The sequence below is a fragment of the Chelonoidis abingdonii genome, chromosome 6 (assembly GCF_003597395.2).
Source record: "Chelonoidis abingdonii isolate Lonesome George chromosome 6, CheloAbing_2.0, whole genome shotgun sequence".
Lineage (NCBI taxonomy): Eukaryota > Metazoa > Chordata > Testudines > Testudinidae > Chelonoidis > Chelonoidis abingdonii.
In genome coordinates, this window is record NC_133774.1 from 40,928,569 (window position 1) to 40,940,622 (window position 12,054).

General features: G+C 39.7%; 1 protein-coding gene across 5 annotated transcripts in view; it reads left to right on the forward strand.

Moving 5' to 3' along the window:
* IPO11 (importin 11) overlaps positions 1 to 12,054 on the forward strand; it is a 242,114-nt gene that overhangs the window by 1,406 nt on the left and 228,654 nt on the right. For 4 of the 5 annotated variants that reach the window (XR_012656088.1, XM_032801163.2, XM_075066973.1 and 1 more), the window contains exons 2-3: positions 183 to 323; positions 11,319 to 11,462. Coding sequence is in view for 4 of the 5 variants with exons in the window: in XM_032801163.2 (XP_032657054.1) it covers positions 11,325 to 11,462 (138 nt within the window). In the remaining variant the exon portion in view is untranslated. Of the gene's footprint in view, positions 1 to 161; positions 324 to 11,318; positions 11,463 to 12,054 lie in introns of all 5 variants that reach the window. The other variant, XM_032801164.2, reaches the window with a different exon arrangement.

The window sequence follows — 12,054 nt, forward strand, 5'->3', positions numbered from 1 at the left end:
CTTTTGATGTGGAGGAGAAAGTGGGCTATTATCCATTTCTCCAACCCCACACCTCCAACCCCATAGTTTTCTTCTGGCTTCCTTGCTTCTTGTTGGAGAAACTGGAAGGACTGAGGTATTAGCTCCATATTTCTTCACAGGCTGCACTTTTCTCACTTTAGGTTATTTCCCTCTTCCTCCAGAAGATTCCTCCTTCCTCCAGAATTAGCCTTCCAGTTAGAGAATTGCCATCTCTTCTTAGAGGTCTTTGAAAAAGCCAGATTTGGGACCCATTCACAACACCATTTTTCACAAGGACTGGAGAAAGGACTGTCACAGTAGTGGTGAGTTACTCTTCCATCTTCTCATCTTATTAGAAAATAACCTTAGTATGTGTGGTATGGGGTAGGGTTCTGTGGCCTGCTTTGTGCAGGAGGTCAGACTAGATGATCATATTGGTCCCTTCTGACTTATGAGTCTATGAGTCTATAATCCCACCTTTTCCATGGTATGTATTGGATGGTATCTTGGCTTCTCTGAAAATTAAGAGACTGACAGCCACATTGCTTTTGCAAGCCTTTGGATCAAATAATCATTATGGGCATATGTTAGCCCTGATCTCCAAATGATACTGTAATCTGCTACAGCATAAACCATGACAGTCATTATAAGAAGGGGTTATTTCATATGGGTGATTACTATAATCCCCACATCCTTTTCTGCAGTACTAGTTCCTAACTAGTTATTTCCCATTTTGTACTTGTGCATTATTTGATTTTCTCCTTCATAAGAGTAGTACTTTGCACTTGTCTTTATTGACTTTCATCTTGTTTTCAGACCCGTTCTCTAAATTGTCCAGGTAATTTTAAATTCTGATCTTGTCCTCCAAACTGATTGCAAACCCTCCCAGTTTTATGTCATTTGCAAATTTTGTAAGAACACTCTCCCTCCCATTTTCTAAGTAATTAATGAAAATATTTAATAGTACTGGACCCTGGACAGACCCTTCTGATACCGTACTAGATACTCTCATTTTCACAGCAAGCCATTTAGACTATATTTTTTGCTATGATTTTTTAGCCAGTTATGCTCCCACTTCATAGTAATTGCGCCTAGACCACATTTCTGTAGTTTGCTTATGAGAAGGTCATGTGAGACTAAAAAGCCTTATTAAAATCAAGGCATATTATGTCGACTGCTTCTCTCCCATCCAGTAATCCTGTAAAGAAGGAAATTAGGTTTGGTTGGCATGATTTGTTCTTGAAGAATCTATGCTGACTCTTCTGTAATACTGTATTAACCTCGAGGTGCTTACAAATTTACTGTTTAATAATTTGTTTCCATATCTTTTCAATTTATAGAATTATGTCTGTCTTATTGCCTCACTTTTTGCTTTGCATTATGTGCATTAAATAACATTACAAAGCATAGATTGAAGAAACCAGGAGGGGATAAAATCTATTTATTAATCGTGGAGGGAGGTGAAAAAGTCAGAGGAGCGAGTATTCCCAGCCTTGCAAGTGTAAAAATCTAAAACAGATCAAGAAATCATGAGTTAAAAAAAATGCATTGACTTCTGACTTTTGAACTCAGTAGGAAGTATTCCTCTCGTCCTCCATTGTGCATACCTGTATTAGATTGAAAATTCAAGCTGAAATTTACACTAAATGTATACATGAGAATTGGAGGGCTTCTCCTTCATTCTGCTCACCAAACTGAGGGAAATTCTTTTTTGTTATCCCTTTGGGTACTTCTCCCTTCTTCTTATGCTAGATGCTATTGTCAGTTTCCTCATCAGCTGCCCTCTCCAAGTATTGTCTCTTGCCTCCCTCTGACATCTTCCCATTGGCAATGTCCTCTTATTGTTACAATTTGTTATTTGTATTACAGTAATACCCAAAGGCTCCAATCAGGGTTGGGGCTTCACTGTGCTAGGTGAGGTACAAACATATATTAAGAGACCATTGCTGCCATCAAGATTTTAGAGGTAATCTGATTTCGTCTTCTGAGTGTTATCACCAGTCCTGGTCTTTGGATTACTGCTTTGTTTCCCTACCCTCGTCTACCCTCTCCTTTGCTCTTCTACCCCTTCTCCCTCTGGCTTGTGTCTCCCCTCTGACCTCCACTTCCCTGGTTTTACTTAAGAGCTGATTTTTGGTTTCTCTTGTTCACTTGACACAGTCTCACATGACATAATCATAAGCAAACTAGGAACATACAGTCCACATGAAATTGCTGTAAGTTAAGTGCACAACTGGTTGAAAGACTGTACTGAAAAAGTAGTTACCAATGGTGGTTGTAAAACTGGGATGAGGTATCAAAATGAGGTCCCACAGGGATCTCTCCTTGGTCCAGTAATATTCAATATTTTCATTAATGACTTGGATAGTGGAATGGAGAGTATGTTAATGAAATTTGTGGATGACTTTGTGTCAAGTTTTAGCCCACATACTTTAAAAAGATATGAACAAACTGAAGAGAGTCCAGAGGAGAGCAACAAAAATAAGAGGTTTAGAAAACATGACCTATGATAAAAGTTGAAAGAACTGGACGTGTTTAGTCTAGAAGAAAAGGCTTATGGGGGACATAAGTCTTCAAATATGTAAAAGGTTGTCAGAAAGAGAACAGCGCTTAATTGTTCTCCATGTCTATCGAGGGTAGGACAAGATGTCATCTGCTTAGTTTGTGCTAACAAAGATTCAGGTTAGATATTAGGAAAAACATGCTAACTATAAAGATAGTTAAGACCTAGAATGGGTTACCAAAAGAGGTTGTGGAGCCCCTGTTGTTGGAGGTTTTAAGAACTGGTTAGACAAACACGACAGGAATGGTTTAGGTATACTTAGTTCCATCTTAGTGTTGGAGGATGGACTAGACAACCTCCTGATGTTCTTTCAACCTTACATTTCTATGATTGATATAAACCTCCTTTAAGAGCATATCACAACAGAAGTCTCGTCCCTCTGTGTTACCTGGAGTTTTGTCAGAATCAGGATGGATGTGAAGATCCTGTCACTTACTATTTCTTACCTACATCCAGTTTCCTTCTTTGCTGAGTTGCATGACTTAGATCAGGCAAAAACAATACAATTTTTTTTCTTATTTTTAAACAGAATACTCCTAGAGTTTTTTTCTGTTTCAGTTACCAGTAAGAGTGACATTAGTAATACTTTAGGTAGCAAATTTACTTCTATATATTTTTGCAGAACCCAGTAGAAACTTTTGACATACAGCATCATTGATGCCACTGTTAGCAAAGTATAAAATCGATTTTTTAGAAAAATAGTTTGAGACTCCAGTTGGAAGGAAACACTACTAGAAATATCAAACTCCTCTGGAGTATTTTAAAAGCATATCTAATCAGTCACAGGCCGAGGTGCAAGTTGAAATGTTTGCCTGCATATTTTTGTGAAAGTACTTTTAATAATGTCTGTGAGAGTGAAGTACAGAATATGTACAAATGACTTCTTGTATGATATAGTCACCTGATTTGTATTGGACAGCAAATTAGATGTGAAGTTGCAGTTCAGTATACCAGAATGATTTTGGGCTTTAGACATATTTGAGGTTATTTTAAAAATAGAAGGCACAACAACATATTCAGTGCTTTCTATTAAGAAAAAGAGTTTCAGTCTCATATCATATAATCTTATGGGAAATCCTGGGGACCATACCAGGAACGATGAGTAAAATGGCATTCCTACTAAAGGAGAGATTAGCCCCACTGACTAACTAGAGGCACTGAAATTTTAACAGATATTTTTATCAATAGTTCTGAAATTAAAAAAATCAGTAAATATTTAGCTACCTAAGACATAATAACCTCTGTGCACTCTGTCCTTGCTGAGGATCTATGGGATTACTTATCCAAGTTTCCTAAAATTTGCCAATGCTATGCCTCCTAATTATGATTTTATATATGAATGCAGAAACCTGACTGGCACTTGGTTATTATATGTGTGTGGGGAAAACCCTTCTATATAGACACCACTCAACCATGTTTCTTGTAACTTAGATGAATCATACACTGGTTATTAGATATGGTTGTACTTGTGTAGTGCCTTCGCTTTTATTGTGAAGAATCTAACAAGCATTGTTGTGGAGCATTCCTCAGTCCATGCCACATTCAGTTTGCTCGCTTACTTGATGAAAAGTAGAATAATATTAGGGTTTTCAGTATTGTTATTGTCAGAGTAGGTGAGAAGATTTTGTTATCTGGGCTGGTAAATTTCCATGACACTAAAGGCTATTTACTGGCTGATATTTAAAATACCATTAGTGATGTCCTTTGAGGAGACTGCGTGTTCCAGTCTGGAGGATGCGAGTAGAAGTGTTGTCCACTGTAAAGAAATGTAGGTTGACTGCATGTTAGCCACAGAAATAAGGTTCTGTATTAAGGTATCAGTCACCCCATTTTACAAGTAAGAGTAACAGAGGTAGTACATGATCCTTTCTAGCAGAGCTGGAAATGGAACCCTGATATGTAATGTAGCATAGACCTGTCTTATCTACTCACCCCACTGCCTCTATGAAAGAATCTGACAAATATTTGTGCTTGACTACATCTAATCACTACTCTTAACCAGTAGACACACTCCATCCTAGAACTGGGAGAAAAACCTAGGAGTCCTGATTTCCAGCACTTTTCTGATGTTTATTAAACAGTTGGTTAACCCACTCCTAAAGAGTTTGTTGATTCCTACTTTAATGGCGATCCACAAAGAGGAAGATCCAGGAGGATCGTTAAGGCTGCACATGGTAGAATTCCTGTTTTTCCGTATTTTTTTTTTTTAAATATTTGGCTTAATTCACACAGTGAAGAAATTTACTGAGGGCAGGGATATTTCTAGTTCTATTGTAAGTTATGGGAAATAGTAGCCATTTTGAGTAAGGGAAGATTGTGACTATATTGGGAAAGGTAGGAAAAGACAGTTAATAGACTGTAATTAAGTAAATTTAACTTCCTCAAATATACATTCAAAGTTGACTGATAAGTCTTAATTATATGGAAAATGTGAATAACAAACCAGCCATTTGTTAGCAAAAGGGCTACAGAGACAGATCACACAATGGAGAGAAAATTCTTAAAAGGCCCATTTTTAATTAATTTTAATTCACAAACTAAGTAACAGATTTTGCTAAGAAATCTCCAGAAAATTCATAATGTACTCTCAGATTCTGTGCTCTAAGCTCAGGGAACATACACAGTGTTGCATTACGAAACAAAGAGCTTGAATTCCAGCTTTAAGTGTGAAATTTATCTCCCCTTAATAATAAAAGTGTTACCATGCCAGACTAATATCTGGATAGCGTTTGGATCATTCTAAAAATGAGAGCTTGTAAAAGGGATAAATGGTAAAATAATTAGCAAAACTATAGCCTGCATTCTTAAGAAATTATAACTCATACAATTGAACTTGCTGATGCATCATGGAATAGTTCATAAGTAATCTTCTATTAAGCAACAGTTCTGTTCATTCTGCATTTCTCTTTCATTGCCAAGTGTATTATTGGGAAAGTATAATCTGACAATCTGGAAAAGTCTTTGTTTTCAGTGACGTGCCTTTTCAGATGGGTTTTTTTGGTCTTTTGGAAAAATGAATTCTTTTGATGCAAACACCATCTGCCTCCATTTCTCTCAAAAGAAGTGCTGTTGTCATTGCTGTTTCTTGAACACATTCTGGGTGCTGACATTATACGTGTTTTCTTAACCCATGACATTTTCTTTTGCATAAAATGATACAACAAAGCTACATATTGCCCAATGTTCTGGCTTTTAGTAAGCTCTTTATGTATGTGTGTACAAATGTTGGAAAGAATTCTTGCAACAGTATTAAATTTCAGAGCAGAAAGATCTGCTGCAGAATGTTTGGCATGCTCCATTCCTGTTTCAGAAGTAAGACAGGGAAATAATTCAGATAGGTGTGACTTGATTTTAAATAAAAATAGGCTTGGCAGGATTCAGTTTAAATTGATAGATGTTGGTAAACATCAATTTCAGCTAAGATACTGAAAGGGATGAAAAAAATCTGTTGGTAACAGTTGACGTGAGTGCAGCCTCCCTGCCCTCACCTGCACTTGTGCCTGCAGGGATTGGATGTCATCGGCCATTGGTAGCACAGAAAGTCCTCTGCAGCCCTGCTGTCTTGGGAGTTAGTGAGCAGGGCCATGACACTGAGCTGCAGAGAGATTCCTGTGCTGTCACAGGGCTGATGACTCTGATTCCTGCATGGGCAAGGAGTGAGGAAGGCTGTGGTCCCTCTCAGTTATGACCTGGAGGAGGATGAGACCCTAGCCAAAGAGGAGTTCACCATGCTGCTGAATGGCTCTGACCCTGGGCAGGAGCTATTCCGCAGTAGGGTGGCCTCCCCTGCGGCTGCTGGCTCATCCTCCTCCTGGCAGTCCTGGCCAAAGGCCTCTGCCCTGCCTCACCAGTACTGCAGCCTTCCTTGCACCTTGCGCCTGTAGGTATCAGATGTTACTGGCCCTGCAGCTGTGCATCTCTGCTGTCATGACTCCACTTGTTCAGCAGGAACTGTTCAGCATCAGGGTGGCCTACCCCATGCTCAGGTGCTTGTTCTCCTCCTTGCAGCCATAATTGAGAGTTTCTGTTCTGCTGGGCCAGGGCTGCAACCTCCCCCACACCTTGTGGCAGGGTGCCTTGGACCCCTTCACCACGTGGGAAGCTCTCTGCAGCCTGTTGTCAGTACTGGGAACCTCCTGCAGCACCACTGTCTGTGCTACCCTAACCCTGCACCACCCCATAACTTCATAGACCGTAAAAAGAAAAACAGTTAATTGTCAAAATTGAAAAGAAAATCTAATTCTGCCAAGCCTAAATATAAAATAGCAACACTGTTTAAATGTTAGATTTAGGCTACAAAGTAGATAACTTTACAGGCTTGGAAAGAGATTGAATGAATTGTTACCAATTGGTGGCAATATAACATACTATTTTATCACAAATTGAGATTTCTGGCTATGAGTGAGTTGTTATACTGGGTTCTTTAGGATCTAGGCAATGCAAGATTTAAATGCTTTTGCTTAAGTAATCTTTTGATTTATTTCTTTATACCAATTTCCTTGCCAGTACTGTAGCTGTACCCGATTTATTTGTACAATTAGAATTTTAGTTAATTATATTATTAATTCATGATTATATTAATTAATTCATGTTCTAAACTAGTGAAATTGTCCAACTTTTAAAGGGTCAGTTTCTTCTTAAAGATAGGTTAGTTTTTAAGAGGAAATCTTAAACTTTAAATGTAGTCAGTTTTTAAAAAGTAAAGAAATAATTTCCTACTACACTTGCCTCTGCCAGTTTTTATGGTTTTATTATAATTTTCAAAAAAAGTTTTTTTTCCTTCCTACTGTGTGAAAGAGAGACACGCTCCGTCTCTCTCGCTCGCTATTGTAGCACGCTCGGTGTAGAGGGGCAGGGCTTTGGTATGTTTCTGAGGAGGTCGATGCGGGACAGGCACTGTCCCCTTGGACAGAGCAGAATGTAGCAGCCTGCCTGCTTAGTGAATTGTTCCCATTCTCTTTGTGAATTCCCCCAGGAGTGTAAAACAAGTGTAAAAGTTTTAAGGCTCTTTTACGTTGCTAGAGTGATGTAAAGGACAGTATGGCCTTATAAATACTTATGGTGCTTTACTGATTAGAACTGGCCTAAATTTTTGGGCCAAAAAAAATTCCTGTCAGAATGTGCTCCAGGAACTGTTTGCTACTGACCTTTCTGGAGATGGTCAGTAGCCAATTTAAATTATGAGTTTGATTCCCCAGCCCTCACTTGCTCTTCAGTTATCTGTGATGTAACACTGAGCATATGGCTGCATATATTGTTGACTAATAATTAGAAATAAAATGTCAAACCTAGTTGCATTACTGTTAGGCAAGGGTGTTCAGAGATTTCCTCCAAAGCTCCCCACTCCTATTCTCCATCCATTGTATTGTAGTTTAAATAAATTACTGAAATAATTGACACTAGGTTGATTAGATTGCATTACTTTGACAAATAAAATATGCAGAATTTGATATAATGTGCAGAATTTTTAATTTTTTGCTGCAGAATTCCCCCATGAGTAACGTAAAAGAAGCAAATGTTACATTAACTAATTTTTTGTTAATTGGACAGCAAGGTCGTTATAACTTCACATTTAAAAGGGAAAGAAACATAAGAACAAATTTATGTTTTGTGGAAAAGTAAGTAGCATTCCCTGTTCAGACGAATTAGGTTTATGTGCATTAATATGGATGCCTAATGAGTGCAAATATTCCTAGAAAATTCTATATCTTTTGTCTCTAATTTTGAAGCTCTACAATCTAGCCTCTTCATTTAAACAGGTATAAAATACTTAAATGTATGAGATTGTGTAAATTAACTATTGGAAATTGATCAGTTACTTTTAACAAAGCAACATTTTATTCAGAATAGGCAAAAGAGATAATATTTAATTTTCACTCATCCGACACTTTCATATCATCCCAGGTTGTGCTCTGTCTGTTGTGAAAGTTGAAGCTACTTACAGTACTGCTCTGAGCCTGTTGCGCTTTGCAGAAAGGTAACTAATAAAAAACGCCTCCAGGAAACCCTGACCTTTTGTAAGGCTCTGGGTATGGAGAAAACTTCCAATCATAGATTGTGGGCTTCTTCTCCTACTAAAACTTATGAAGCTTATATGCTCTCAGAAGGGCTGTTATACAAATGAAGACACTGGAAGAACTTTGGCTAATTTATGTCCAAAGTTGTATCCTCTGTGCTACCGGACTGTTTATTGCCTTTCTTCTAATATTTGTACCATTCCAGGGAAAAAGGATAAGTTAAGGATATAGTTTATCACAATCTTAGGCCACGTCTACACTACGCGATAATATCGAATTAGCTAAAATCGGTTTAATAAAACTGATATTATAAATTCGATTTCATGCGGCCACACTAGGCACAGTAATTCGGCGTTGTGCGTCCATGGTCCGAGGCTAGCGTCGACTTCTGAAGCGTTGCATTGTGGGTAGCTATTCTGTAGCTATCCCATAGTTCCCGCAGTTTCCCCCGCCCCTTGGAATTCTGAGTTGATCATGTCGCGGAGTGGTTCTGGGTAAATGTCGTCAGTATTCTCTCTCGGGAAAACGCAGTAATCCTTCTCGCGCCTTATTTCCCATGGTTGCCCTGGCAACCATTAGCCAGCAACCATTGAGAGCTCCGTTGCAGCTTTTTTTTTTTTCCGCACGAATGTGTACTGGATGCTCGCGGACAGAGGTTTGATACTCCAGCGTTCAGCAGCATTATTGCTTTTGCATGTAGCAGAGTTCCGGCGTTCTTTACTGTCGTATGTGGAGGTAAACGGGCGTGAGTGACGGTTATCTCCTTCCTCTGTAGGCTCTGCTGCTATCATCGAGTGGCCTGCTGAATCAGCCGGGGCGCAAAGCAAAAATTGGGAATGACTCGCCGAGTCAATCCTCCTTTTATGGTTTTAAAAGCGTTCGTCCTGCCTAGAAAGGAGGCAAGTTGTATGAGGAGATGTATTCAGAGCACGCAGTTTGTGTCAGTATTCCATGGGGTGCCTTGGCACACCCTCGTTGCTTCCCTGTCCAACCTTCCTGGGCTGACTGGCAGGTCTGCCTTGTTATGAAGTTAAGATGCAGGAATAGAACGGTATGTTAGTGGATAAATGAAGGAGGCAGCTCCCGGGTTATGACCAGGCAGGCAGTACAGAATCTTTTCTTTGCAGGAAAGGAGGGGGGCTGATGGAAGCGGCATGCCCACGATTGCTATGAGGAGATGGTTACCAAGTGTTTCTGCACCACTTTCTGGGAATACTGGGAGTCAGTTATAACTTTTACCAGGCGCCCGGCAGCTACTACAGCCAGCCGGGAGCACTCATGGGCTGATGTGCGGATGATGGATATCAGTATGATTGTACGTCTCCACCGGGTGAGGGGAGAGCGGATAATGCTTCATGCTGCAAGGCTGCGTCTCAGCAGCATTTCAGTACACATGTGACATTGAAAGGTAAGAAATGATTTCTTTCCTTTTCTTTCACGTGGTGGGGGCGGGGAGAAGAACTGGGAGTATTCCTGAACACACCAGACACTGTGTTTGAACTACAGACATGGGAGACGTCAGCAAGAATGCAATACTTTTCATGAGGACTCGCTGTGGACTGTGGCGATATCTGGCAGGTCCTTCGAGTAACCCCCCCCTCCTCATGAGGTCCGATATTGATTCTTTGGCTTGTCCGTGGTACGATTGTTATGCGGAGCCGACGTGTGGTAAGCCTGGAGATTTTTTCAAACCGTTTTGGCATTTGTCTTTCTGTAACGGAGCTTCTGATACAACAGATTTGTTCCCCTAAAGCGATCGATCCAGGATCTCTGTACGGTCCATGCTGAGCTCTTTTTGGATTTGGGATGGCTGATCAGGCGCTGCCAGGTCGCTCGTGGCAACAGAATGTAATTCAAAGAGTTCGCGGGGCTTTTCCTGTTTATGCCTGTCTGCTGTCGCGAGGTTCAGACTGGCTGTCAGCGGTCAGTGGGGTGCACGCTGTGGGGGATGGTAGCCGGGGGGCGGAGGCCAATAGAGGGGGGTCGATGTCAGGTCCGGGCAGACTAACCGCTAATCGATGATGTTTGATAAGTCGATATTTAGCGCGTAACCCTTCGGTGTGGGGAGAGGAAGTACAGAAATCGATATAAAGTGCTCTTTATATCGATATAAAGAGCGTTGTAGTGTGGACAGGTACAGCGTTAAATCGATTTAACGTTCTTTAAATTGATTGAAATGCGCAGTGTAGACCAGGCCTCAATGTTTATATTTTTCTTTTGTCAATAGGCAAATTCTCCACTGAAAGTTGAAAGCTGCTAAACGTATATTCTTTCTGGTATCTTAACAATTGCTCACATCTAGTTTTCTCTTACCATTTTAAGAGAGGATGGGCTGCATGCTAGTAATGTGGAAAAATTGGCATTAGAGAGAGAAAATAGTTCTGTGGATAAGGCACTAAATTGGGACTCAAGAAATTTGGGTTCTGTAATGGTGCCCCAGATTTCCTTAAGCTAGTCACTTAATTGCCCTGTGACTTGGCTTTCCATCTGTAAAATGGGGAGCAATAGATGGCCTTGCATAGATGGCGTGAGGATAAATTAATTTATATATTCAAGTGCTTAAATACTATTGTGTTGTGTGCCATAGAAAAGTATGTACTTTTTTTGTAAGGGCTCGATCCTATAAGGGGATTAAAACCAAATGTGTGCTTAGGTGGTTTGCTGGATTGGGAGTGCAGTGTTCAGCATTTTTCATTAATCTGTACATTAATGTTTTTCCTTTTCAAATATCTTATCAGATTTTCATGGATCTCAATAGTGCCAGCACTGTTGTTCTGCAGGTCTTGACCCAAGCCACCAGTCAAGATACTGCTGTGCTGAAACCAGCTGAGGAGCAATTGAAGCAGTGGGAGATACAGCCGGGCTTTTATTCAGTCTTGTTGGTAAGCTGGAGTGAAAAGTGCTATTCATTACCTGTTTCACTATATATATATATATGTAATTTTCTACCATTCAGCCTTTTACTGTTACTTGTCAGCTGACTCAGTTTTGAAGAGGTGGGCAGGACACTTACTTGATCACTTGCACTTATTTGTACTTGGAGGAAATAAGTCTCAATCTTGTTTCTGTAATAGTTCTGAGAATGGTTTTCTCCTATCAGTGGTAGCAAATAAACCATTTTCAACACTGATTCAGGAGTGCTTGTTGGTAGTAACATGTCGTTTGTGACAAGTCAATTTTTTAATGTAGTTAAGTCTTCAGTGACTAGGTACTTGTCTTTTTCTTTAGTGATTTATATCTTAATCACAAAGAGAGGGGAATGTAGTACTCTAAACTTCCACATTTCCTTTTTTAGAAGAGTTGATGTAGTGTGACTAAATTAAATGTCTGCATAAAAATACTCCATTAAAAACAGGAAGCAAATCAATTGCCTTATGTCAGACTATTGTAGTAAAATATGACTGTGTGCCAAATCATAATATCTGCATGGAAAGGAGGAGGATGGGGAAAGTAAATTTCATCTTGCAATTTCCT